Source organism: Panthera tigris, chromosome B1, assembly GCF_018350195.1.
Source record: "Panthera tigris isolate Pti1 chromosome B1, P.tigris_Pti1_mat1.1, whole genome shotgun sequence".
Classification (NCBI taxonomy): Eukaryota; Metazoa; Chordata; class Mammalia; order Carnivora; family Felidae; genus Panthera; species Panthera tigris.
In genome coordinates this window covers 78892007-78904772 of record NC_056663.1, presented here as the reverse complement: position 1 = coordinate 78904772, position 12766 = coordinate 78892007, and the positions used below count along the sequence as shown (strand labels likewise).

Sequence of the window (12766 nt, the reverse complement as noted above, 5' to 3'; positions counted from 1 at the left end):
TACCCTGACCCCTACATTATTACCAAACTATTCCTATAAATTTTAAAGCTGTTGATTAACAAAAAAATTTTTTTTGATATTTATTTTATTTTTTGAGAGAGAGAGAGAGAGAGAGAGACAGATAGACAGTGTGAGCGGGGGAGGGGCAGAGAGAGAGGGAGACACAGAATCTGAAGCAGGCTCCAGGCTCTGAGCTGTCAGCACAGAGCCCCACATGGGGCTGAAACCCACAAGCTGTGAGATCATGACCTGAGCCGAAGTCTGTGCTTAACTGTCTGAGCCACCCAGGCACCCCTAAAGCTATTGATTTAATGTGAAGGCTGGTAAATATCCCCTGCCCCCCCACCATGCAGCTTCTCATAAAGAATTACCATTGACCACCTTCAAAGCATGGTTTTGCTTAGACATTTTTTTTTTTTTACTTTTTTTTTTTTTTTTTTTTTTTTTTTTTTTTTTTTTTTTTAGAGAGAGAGAGAGAGCAAGCAAGCAGAGGGAGGGGCAGAGAGAGAGAGAGAGGGAGAGAGACTCCCAAGCAGGCTCCACACTGTCAGTGCAGAGCCCCACATGGGCCTCAACCTCATGATTGTGAGAGTATTACCTGAGCCGAAATCAAGAGTTAGATGTTGGATGCTTAACCCACTGAGCCACCCAGGTGCCCCTAGGCATTTCATTTTTATGAGCATTAAAATGGAGGAAAAAAAAGTGTGTTGCACTATTTCTTAAATATGTAGGTCATACCTGGGGCACACATACTTGAGGTTTTAGATGATTCTGATAAATACAATCATATACATGCCTTCAGGAGATGTTTTCTTCACTGTGATTAAAATTCACACATTTCCTCTTAGAGAATAAATAGATCCATGGCTTATTCTTTCTTTCTAGGGAAATGATCATTGTGGCCTACTAAACGAGGAGGGGTCATAGCTTGTATTCCAAAAGAAAATGTCATTCACCTTGAAATGTTCATAAAATGATGAGTCAGTGAGTTCTGAATATGTTTACTTATATTTGGTGTAAAGTTTCACAGGTAACATTCAGGGAGGGTCCTGCTTTTTGTCATGGCTAGAGCTAGTCCTGTGTTGGGGAGGTCTCTCCTTGTGGATCCCCAGGCCTTTGGGGACTGCAAATGGTAGGCTTCTTGTGTTCTGATCCTCTGTACTACTGTTAGGACGAAGTGATTTTTTTTTTTAATTTTTGTTTTAATGTTTGTTTATTTTTGAGAGGAAGAGAGAGCATAAGTGGGGGGAGGGGCAGAGAGAGAAGGAGACACAAAATCTGAAGCAGGCTCCAAGGCTCTGAGCTGTCAGCACAGAGCCCGACCCGGGGCTTGAACCCATGAACCGTGAGATCACGACCTGAGCTAAAGTCGGACACTTAAGCAACTGAGCCATCCATGCACCCCAGGACCAAGTGATTTCTAAGGGAATGAAAAGTTTTGGAAAGATAAAGGGTGAAAAAGAACAAAAAAAATTGGAAGAAGTTCTACACCGAAATTGGAGGAGGAGTTAATTTTATTCTGGGCTTTTATACTGTAATGTAAACTTTTTGTATGTAAGCAAAGGACAAATTGAAAAAAAAAATTCTAGGTAGGCATTGGGTTTTTATTTAGTTAAGAATATTTGTAGACATTTGGGTTTTGAAAGTCAAAGTTACAGCTGTGTTTGGGAAAATGTATTCTTCTGACTTCAGAAGGTTGTATGCTTGTGTTTCCCAAATGTTTGCAGGTGCAAACTGATACAACTGCACCTGGAGTGTTTTTAAGGGTTTGCAAACCAGAAAACACAGCATTTTATAACTGGGAATGTATGTTCACACCTGACTGTAAGAGCGATGTAGTTTCAGCTTAATCAGGAGTTTACCTTATGAATTGGTTAGAGAGAAAGCTATTTAGTGAGCCTGTGAACCTTTACTTAATGCCATTTGCTTACCGATGTATCAGAGTTGTTAATTATTATTATTACCTCTGTCAGTTTTTGTTGAACATTGGAAATACCAGGGCACTGATGTTGCATACACAGTTAATGCCACTGAAAATACCCATGGTTTAGGGTAGGTAGTTCTGGGGTGTGTTTCATTATATAATGCTTGGTAGATAAAAGTTGTCATTTACTAAAATCTTGAAGTAGTAAAAACCAAAGTCAATTATGTATTACTCTATGTATGTTTTACAGCACATGGAGTGCTGAAGAAATTAATGCGGTATATACGCCGTTAGGAGTTGGGAAGATGTCTGAAAATGTCTCTAGAAATTAAAACTAAAAGCTTGGAAAGGAAGAAAAACATGAACCCTAGCAGTCTGATAAATTCCAAAAAGTACACTTTTTGCTTTGCTTTATTTTTTTTGGGGGGGGGGGAGGGGTGGGTTATGGCAGGGAGGGAGTTTGTAAAGCAACATTGAAGTTGTTTTTCAAAACGCTCATGGTAAGTCAGGGCCATAGTGAAAGCCTGAGCCTGTAGGATGAATAGGCTGGGACTGAGAATGTCTCCTGCCTTCCTTTTCCCATCCCATTTTTCCTGGCTGCCCTTCTCAGTGTCTGCTGTGACATAATGGAAGGAGCCTCATGCTGATGGGTAACAGGAGGGCTCTGAACAAAACCTTGTAGCAGGGTCCAATGTCAGCCTCACAGATCCAAGTGTTGAGGTTTGCATCAGATAATGCATATGAAAGCACTTCGAGGAGTTGCAGCTATTAAGCAAAATCTCCCCTGATGAGGAGGCACATGCATAAAGAATAGTGTTTGGAAAGAAAGGTTCAGAGCCAGCCAGATGGGAAATAGCAGTTGGCGTTGAGGCCTTGGTCTGGGAATAAAGCTTGAGTTTACCACTAACTAGTGGTATAAATATGAGCAAATCTTTAACCACAGGGGCCTTGGTTTGTTCAACTGTGAGAAAAGGGCTTGGCCTAAGTGATAGGTAGGATACTTTTCACTCTGAGAGTCTGAGTTTTAATGAACCAGAACAAACACGAAGCCTTAGAATATTTCCAGCGTCTAGACTGAACCTAACTGGTATTTCACTGTCAGTCCCTATTATCGATTCTAGTTAAATTTTCTGTAATAGACCCATATTTAGTCATGGGGTAGAGCTGATTCGAAGACAGCTGGAAAGTTTTCAGAGTTCTTTTGTACTGTTCACACAGTAGCTGAATTCTAAAGTTATGTTACAGATGGAAGGTTCATGCTACCTTGGTGCCAACTTAGAGTCATATAACCTTAAGGTGATGAGTGTTTGTCTAAGCACACTATAGACTCTGGAGCTGAAAGGAATATTTGGCCATTTTGTAGCTAAATATTGTGGAAAGAAGATTGGAAATTTTATTTTTGTCCTTCCTTGTATGTTAAATGTTCACTAAGGGGAGTAGGCATTGGTTTCCAACCATCTTCTGGCTAAATCTCTTTGTGTTTATACATAGTATAGTTATGTGAGCTAGGCCACCATCAAAGAGGACAGAGTATGAATGGGGCTTAATGTGATTGGGTAACATTGGAGACAGGGCAACACACTGACTAACATATCCACACTAGAATCAGGAAATCTGGGTTCAAATCTTCGTAGGTCAACCACTTGGTCATAGGAATTTGTCGGGTATATTTCAACTACCCAATAGTTGCAGCTATTATTATTCAAGATGATGGGAGTATGCACACATATTAGTAATCTCCCTATCACAGTAAAGACCAGTGGATTCTCCTGTAGAAACATGTAAAAAAAAAATTATCTTATCCCCCTTAATTTCCTTTAACCATATTATTTGTTTACTTAGTTGAATCAAATGCTGAAGGTTTGAGTTGGGTATTAAAGCAAAATTTTCAGAGACCATTTTTATTTCCTGTTATCTACAAAGCATTTCTGGCAGAAGTGGCCCAATCATTTCCGTATGTGGCCCCTGGTAGCAGAGCATGAAGGACTCTGGGAGGTATTTATATGTATGGCTGAGTCCCACGGGCATAAATGTGAGTCTGGTGAGTCTGTTGAGTCTGCAGAATCTGTGACTTAACAGTGGTGCCAGACTTGTGTTTGTGCTAACACTTAGTAGATCTGAATAAGCGCTTATCTACCTGACATATCTATGTGTGGAGTTTTGTGTTTTGTCTTTGTCTTGTCTGGTTTGAGTTTTTCTTTGTTGTAAAATACGTAGGTGCAGTGAAGACACTTTCTACCCTGAAACAAATGTTTTGAGTAGACTTGATCTTTTAGTATTGTTGAAGATGAGTTCATCTGCCCTACAACAAAGGTAATAAGATGCTAGAGAAGTTAGGAGAGTCAAGAGACTTTGGAAAGAGACCTGGGCAGCAAAGGAATTTGCATCCATGCAGTGGTGCTAGAATTGGGAAGTCAGTATTATAGTCGAAGATGACACACATCTTGGCCATAATAGAACAAGATAAGTAAATTTGTAACTTCTAGAATCAGATGGCCAGGAAACAGGACAAAATTGTAAAGTAAACAGTTTATTGTTTCCTCCTCTCCTAAACTTAAAAAGAATACTAAAAAAAAAGTTATTTTTGGTGTTTCAGAGAGAACCATAAGAACATAGCTTTGTAGCTTAAAAAACAAACAAAAGTAATTGGGAACTTGAGTCTTGTGCATTGGCAAATAAGGTAGATGCATATACAAAGTGATGTGTTCGTGAAACATCTAGGAAGTCATGGCACAATGATGGTGAGTCTTACATAGAGAATCTCTTATAAAGATAATCTGAAATTATACAGATAATCTCCAGTTTTACTCTTTTTAAACAGATATAGAACATTATAGTTGGTGATTTTTCCCCCTAACGATTATATTTTGTTTGTTTTTTAAAATAGCAGTAGGGGCTCTGGAATCAGAACTGAGAGCAAAGATACCAACTCTGCCATTTTCAAACTGGACATTTGGATTAATTGTTTAATCTTGGAGTTTTATTTATCATTTGAGCTTATATCACATGTTCATGTGGGGAACAATGCTTCCCTCAAAAGTTGTGAGAATATTAAACAGAAAGAAAGCCTACTACCTAGTACGTGCTTTTAAATGTTAAATGTATTTAATGAAAGAAGAAGTAATTTAAATCTCAGATTTCAGTGCTGAAGTGCAGAAATGAATACACAAAATAATTTTGTGATTCTAGCTGACTTGGGAATTTGATAAGGGGCCCTGTTTGTTTCTTCCCTTTCACCCCCACTGCTTGATGAGCTTCTTCCATAAAACATTTTAGAATCATGTGTTTAGAATAACTAAACAGTGGATTTGAGGAATATTCAAGAGTTTAAAGAATTAGTGCCCTCTCAGAACAGTGGTTGAGCAGAGTAATGAAGGTCTAAATCCATTTTTATTATCACATGTGATCATATTACAAATACCAGTAGCTCCCATTTATTTCTGGTTGTGATGTGTCAAGTGCTATACTAAACAGTTTATAAACATTTTCTCATTTAATGTCTGTAATAACATGAGATCTAGGTGTTATGGCCCTCATTACACCTGTTTTAAGGAGTAGTCTATACATTCATAGCTGAGAAGACTTAAAAGCCAGGATAGTGCCTTCTCAAGTGAGCAAATGTGCCTTGGTACCACCAAATTCAGATGACAGGATAACTCTTTGAAATGTTAATACAACGTGGAGTTTGTTGAGGAAGTGGTCGGTATTTAGCATCTTTGAAATATTTTACTCTAATTATGACTTGAGAGGGTCCAAGGAATCGATTGTGTGTGTTCAGTGCCAGTTTTTCTGAGATAATATTTCTGGTGTTTTGATTTTGACTTTGGTCCATCCAGCACAAGTATAAAATGCTGTAGAATGTTTGTCTGAATAGGTATTTCTCAGCCTTGGCTCCAGAGAAGAATCACCTGGAAGCTTTAAAATGCAGATGAAAGAAAAGCAAATAAACCTGAAGCCCAGTCCCCATTCCCAAATTGAATTTTTCCTGAGTTTCATTCAGATATAATTGATATAAAAAATTTGTATTAGTTTGAGGTGTACAGTATAATGGTTTGATACGTGTATGTATTGTGAAATGATTACCACACAATCAGTTTGCTTAATGCCTGTCACCTCACATACATTTAACTGGAAGAAGTTTGTACCTTTTGACTGCTTTCATCCATTTGTCCCCTACTTCCATCCCCCTGCCTCTGGCAGCCACCAGTCTGTTCTAACCTATTAGTTAGGTTTTTTAAAATTCCTCATGTAAGTTAGATCGTGAAGCATTGGTGTTTCTCTGTCTGATTTCACTTAGCATAATGCCCTCCATGTCCATCATGTTGTCACATGTGGCAAGATTTCCTTGTGTTTTTTTTATGGCTGAATAATATTCTCGCAGATATTCTGATATAAACCATGTCATAAGAATTCTGGAGGCTTGCAGAATTCCATACTTAGCCCTGGGGTGTCTCAGATCTTTCCCCTGAGAGCATTGGAGTTGCACTCTCAGGTCCTGCCTTTCTTGGTGGCTTGCAGTATGACTCTGAATGCTTGAGCCGCTCCCCACAACTCCCCCCTACCCCCCACACTCCTACCCATCTTGTTACCCTGAGGTGTGTGTGGAGGGAACAACAGTCATCGGGGTGGGTCTTAGAGGAAGGTCTGTTCAGAAGATTATCAGCTATGCAGAATCAGTTCTGGGATGTAACTTTCCCATTGTTTATTTAGGCTTTGGGTGTATTGGCTCTGTGTATTGTTTGGTTTCCTATTCCAGTACTGTCCCAGAGGCATTTCCCATATTTGTAAAGATCAAACATAGGTAAGAAGCTATTCCAACAGTTGGCCACACACGGGCTGTTTTCTTTCAATGGAAGTAAGTTTTCCCAACTTCTCTCTTTCACATTGTCATACGCTTCTCAACCTAACTTCTCTCCTGTTCCCACCACTCCACAACCTTCCTTAATTTGAGTAGTGACAGATGGTAATAAATCCAGCTGTGGACAGTAGTTTAGACAGCAGAGGATTTTTTAAGGCAGATAAGTAGTTTGCTATTTGCTGGAGTGCCCTATTGGAACACAGAGTCTGTGGAAATATGGTGTTAGCAGGTTGCCAGTTGGAGCACTAAATTAAATTTTCACTAGCAAATATTTGTCCACAGTAATTTAAATCATTTTGTATCCCATTTACGCATGAGGGGGCAGTATGGTACTATATAAAGCAAATGCTCTGTTGAAATTGTCTATTTTTATTGGTATATAATAGTTTCTAGGTGAGAACTTTTAGACTGCGATCGTAACTCTGACATGGTAGTTAGTTGTTGAATGTGATATGCATATGTGATCCCCTCACTCGTATACACGGGTCACATGCCTTTTTTATTTGAATGCATAAATAATCATTTCCTTGCAGCAGTGGGGCTTTCCCACAGTGCCTTTTTTATTGTGAGTTTTATATTTATGTTTTGTTTAATGGTAGCAAGCTTTCTTCCTGTTTCTTGCTTTCACTTGGGGAGCATCAGGCCTCTTGGAGATGCAGTGTCTATTAGGTTGATGTGTCTAAATATTTTATTTTATGACTTCATTGAAGGCTGAAGGGTCTCCAGTGTTGTTGGGGACAGGAAACCTCTGAACTCAGGTCTTGGCAGCTGTGGAAGGTCTATTATAAATTACCTCTGCATGATATGCTTCCCTTTATGGGACAGATTGCTTTTCTCAAAAGAAAAAAAAAATTGTTAAGCAAAGAAGCAGCGCATTTTAATTAATGTTATTATTGCTGATATATGAGTGACACTGTAGATTATCAAGGTGCTAATATTCTAGGTTTCATAAATGGAAGGGAAATTATTAAGGGAAGTTGGAGGGCAGTAATTGATAAAATCTATAAAGTATTTTATGAAAAATGTACATGGGAATCTGAAAGGTAATTTCATAAGCATAAGCTATTTTTAAATGTGTAAAAAATATTTACAGTCATATGTTTCTGTTTATGTAGCTGAAAAAAAATTGAGACCAGCATTTGGCATAAACATAACCCTGTATGAAACTAAATGGGATATTTACTTTTAATGTTTTATCCTGGCTACTTTCTTTGTGGGTGAATAGCTGTGGTATTGTCTATACCTGGTAAAGTTAATTATACATACTTAGTTTTGGAACGAATTTATTTTGAAATATAATGATTGGACATTGCTTTTACTTAATTTTAACTAGAGATTGTATTTTGAAATCTTCTGTTAAAAAAATAAATGAAAGACTTACGACCTGTACCCACGATTTGAAGGAATGGATTTTTGGCTCCAGCCTGTTTTGGATGAGCTCCAAATCAAATGTTGCTTGATACTGGTTTACTATTGCAACACACAGGTTTCTGTTCACGGGAAACAATTAATGTCCTTTATGCTTCGATGGCAGATTTTTAGGACCCCGCCCGATGCGACATTCCTGGAGCCAGTCTCCCTGTCGACATCACCCCCAAATGCTCCACCAAGGCAATCGAAGAGACAAGGCCAGAGGACGAAGAGACCCGTGGCCGTGTATAATCTTTGTCTGGAGCTGGAAGATGGTAAGATGTTGATTCTATTTTTCTGCTTGACAGCATGTTGAGAGTATGGCATATCATATGTCCTCAGGGAAGGCCATTCTTTTCCTTCCTTTGTGTTTTAATTTCTTTTCACCTTAAGATAATTTTTTGAGATTAACGAGGAGGGTAAAGCCTTCTTGTCAGAGAGAAAATGCGAGTTTCAGGTTTGTGTTTGTTATTTGTTATGCATGTTTCTTTTTTTATTTTTAAAAGACAGCTTAAATTTCTTTTTTTGGGAAACTTGTGTGACCTCCTGTGAGGTTACATAACTCTGAGACAAATGGAAGAGGAACTAAAATTAAAGCAGATCTTTTGAGAGGAGCTGATAGTCTAATGTTAAATACATCGAGATTAAAGGCATAGTTTTCTGTTGCACTGAAACTTAGGGCTTCTGCATCTTATTTGGCCCACGTTTTCTCGCAAGGCTGGCACCTCATCGTACAGTAGGCGTGGCGAAGTGACCTGCCTTCAGTGGTCAGGCCCAGTGAACTAAGGTGCAGTGGGACTCTGCCAGATGGAAGTTCTACTGTCCTGTCCTGGCTAACATGTTCCAGTTACTTGTTGTCATGTGGCCACATTGTCTCAGTATCGTCAGATTGCCTAGTTTTTTAAAGAAAGCTTGGAAATTTGAATTTTATGCACTGATCTCTACAAAACAAGACCGTGTGCCACGTAGAAATTACTGACTGCCGATTTGTAATCGTGCGGTTATTGGCATGGAGGGGTAAGGTGATTCTGGCTAAGAACCTCTAGTTCAGCAGGCATGTCTGAAACTGTGACTCTTTAGTTGTGGGACCTTTTGAGGACATTTCCTGAATTCGTAATTAATCTTCGTTCTTCTTTTTGTTACAACCTTTTTTTCTTTTTTGTATCTTTCATTTATTATCCTTGCAAGCTACTGAAGTTATATTGGTTTGGAAGTATGAGGTGATTGTCAGAAGGAGGAAGGGAATGAAGACAGAAACAAATGCAGTACCTTTCATCGTAAGGAGCTGTATAGTCAAATGTCCAGGTAGCTAATATCGAAAGATCCATGCAAGCAAGTGACAACTGATCAGGGAGTCGCTGCAGGAAGCCTCAGAATGCTTCCTGTAATAACACGGTGGGGGGGCTAACGTGTGCCGGTATTCTTTCACATCGTTTAAGATGGGCATCATATGATACAACTCTTAGTTTTACAATCAGATCCTTATTTTCCAGAGGAAGGGCATGAATCCTTAAAATCAACCTATAATTTCAGAGCTTCCTTTTAGACCTTAGTTTCAACTTCTGATCCTACCTAACTTTTTTTTGTTCTCTTTTTTTCTCACTCTCACTCTCTCTCAACGGAGTTGCTAATAAGGAGTAAAACTGACTGGTTTGAATTGCACCTTTTCTTGTATCTCACTTGTCCTCTGGTGGAAGTGTTAATAAATAGTGAAGGAGGCAAATGTTGGGAAGTAGGAAGAGAAAAAGAAGTCAAGGAGATGTAGAATAAAATCTGCATTGGCTCACTGGCCCTTGAGCAAAACCAAATTGGCTGTATTTCATAAAGGAAATGACCAAAGAGTGACTGTTTGTCTTAGAATCACATCTACTTTTTTGGTATTTTAAGGAATTGAATCATAATATCCAATCAGTATACATGGTGACTGATCTTTTGACCATTGTGTTGGAAAGTGATTATTAATGGGTAAGAAGTTGCTGAAGTGGTGCTTGGTACATCTTTTATGGGAATGCTCACGATGGCATATAATCATAGCTTTCCTAGATTTTAGGTCATATAATAATTCTTAATTATTTGATTATAAGGGAAAAAAGATTGTGAAATATTCAATTCCTTTAGTCTGTTTTTATGTTCATTATTTATATGGTGTTTTATTCTACGTTTTGTATTTTATAACTTTACATTAATCTTTCTTGATCGTAGCCTTGGAATTTGTTGTTGTTGCAAATTGTCGGAATCAGGAAAGTCCATGATTTTGTCACAGAGTAATTTTATTTTATCTAGAGGTCATAAGATAACACAATTAAAAACTATAAGTTATTTCCTTCCTCCCCCCCCCCCCCCCCGCCAATTATTTGTAGGTAAGCTTTAGTGAAACTCAGGTTGTGTGAAAAAGAATTATTTCAGAGAGAACAGAGTAGGGTCTACATATTATATTTTCCAAAAAAGGCATTGTGGTGGGGATAAATGAAGAGAAGAGCTTCTGAAAGGAAGCATACAGGGGAAGCATACTAAAAAACTGTGTTATTGACTATACCTAGCGTATTGAAAAACTCTGCCCCCTCCCCCACCAAAAAAATCTGTTGTCCCTAGTACTTAAATGTTTTTTTTTTTTCAGTAGCCTGAGTTCTATAATTGTCAACTTGAAGGTTTCAAAAAGTTTAATCTTTTTAATATTTTTTCTTATTGGTGGTAGTAGAGTCAATTTCCTATGTTTCACTAGGTCTGGTGAAGATATGCATTACAGTCAACTTTGGTGGATTATTCTTCCCAATTTTGTAGCTTAGATGAATGTGATAGAGATTTTTAAATGTAGATGTGTCCTTCTCCCATTGATGCAGTGTAGTATAAATTAATCTTGACTTAATGAAATATAGGACAAATAGTTATTGTTTAAATTTAGGTGGATTATCTGTCAAGAGCCAAGGCGCTAGATTAGATGATCGGAGATTTTCTTCAGCCTTATGATTTGGTCACAGATTTGGTATTTGAGTTAAGTGTTTGCAATATGTTATTTCTTCTTCTACATTGAGTAGGGTATGAAACTAAGTGATGTACCAAATAGCCAACCCTGGAAAACAGTCACAATTGGCTTCAATTCAACATCAGGCAGATCAAAAAGTCATTATTAACAAAGAGTCAGCAAGCCTATTACATGAGCTGAAGCAGGATAGGCCTGGAAGCAGAGAATCCAAGCTGGCGTAAAATGAGAGAGAAACCCTCTGCTGTTAGACATGAATTTTATTATGATATATTCAACCCCACCCCCATCCCAATTGAGAGGTGACCAGTTTAATTAAAGACGCCTAGTGTCTTTACTTTGTTAAAGACTTTAATTGGCTTTGGCACATTTACCCATATTATATACACAGTGCTCGTTATTTTTCTTTGTAATATATGATTAAATGATATTAAACTTATTATTTGCGAAAGACTTTAAAATTCTAGTTAGTTGCTTAAGGATCTTTGTTGATGATTAATACAAACTGAAATGGATATACTATCTGGCTAGATTTCTTTAAATAGAGCAGCTATTAAATCTTTACTAAAGGCCTTATCTTTATTTGGTAGAAGCCATATTGTTCATTTTTATATAGCATTTAATAATCTCATGAACTTCAAAGTTGAGAAGTTTGGCTGGGTCTGTTGTGAAATAGAAAAATATGAGGTATGCTGGAAAGTGCTAAAAAGATAACTAAAAATCAGAGGTTTGCTTTCATTCTCAAATGATCTTTCTGTGTTTTTATTAGAATTCATAATAAAGTAACTCCAGACAAATTTATAATGTATGTTCATTTTCTCCTGCTCATTCCATATTTATGTCCTTTACTACCTCTTATGTAAGGAGACACCTTTTTTGTTGTTGTAATTCTCCCAAGTACAGGGGAAGTTCATGAGGCTATATGAGATATATTCTTTGTTATTCTCATTCAAGGCCAAAGAAAAATTTTAAAAGAGATTTGGGGAGTGGGAGACAAGATGGTGGTCATCTAAATTTTGACCAAGCTCTTTCTTTATGCTAGTTCTAATTTTAAACAGAATGAGGCATTCATAGGACTAGTTTTTATTTGTATCTTCTTGAGTAGTTAGGTATTCTGTTGCCCATCTTCTTTTGTACATGATCTAGCAGTTTATTTGTTTAGGCAACTTAAAAAATATGATTTATAGCGAGTTGAAAACAGAATCATCTTGCAAGCCAGTTGGCAAGATTTAATATTATTATAGAGTAGGTCTTACTTGGGTATCGTTGGGTTGGCACTCTCACACTTGGATCCCGGATGTGCTAACTGCAGCACATTTTGTTGAACATGTGTTATTGTAGTCCTACAGTGTGACAAGGATGGAGAGCCTTATAAGCATAAAGTGAAAATGTAACTGTTAAAAGGGAGATAGATAAACAACGAAGCATGATCGTTTCCCTTCTGTTCTAAGGAGGAACATACTGTGATACGGATCAGTCTCTAAAATCAGAGTAGCATAAATAAGTTGTATGTAGATGTCCTTTCAGCCGAAATGACACCAAGGTAGATTTTTAAATCATTACCTAACATTTAAATGTCCCATATCAATGAGAG

At 37.7% G+C, this 12766-nt stretch overlaps 1 protein-coding gene across 4 annotated transcripts in view; it reads left to right on the top strand.

The window, feature by feature from the left end:
- Positions 1 to 12766, top strand: part of ARHGAP10 (Rho GTPase activating protein 10) — a 322459-nt gene that overhangs the window by 259142 nt on the left and 50551 nt on the right. For all 4 annotated transcript variants that reach the window (XM_042983812.1, XM_042983811.1, XM_007091814.3 and 1 more), the window contains one exon: positions 8317 to 8467. In XM_042983812.1, the coding sequence (XP_042839746.1) occupies positions 8317 to 8467 (151 nt within the window). The remainder of the gene's footprint in view (positions 1 to 8316; positions 8468 to 12766) is intronic.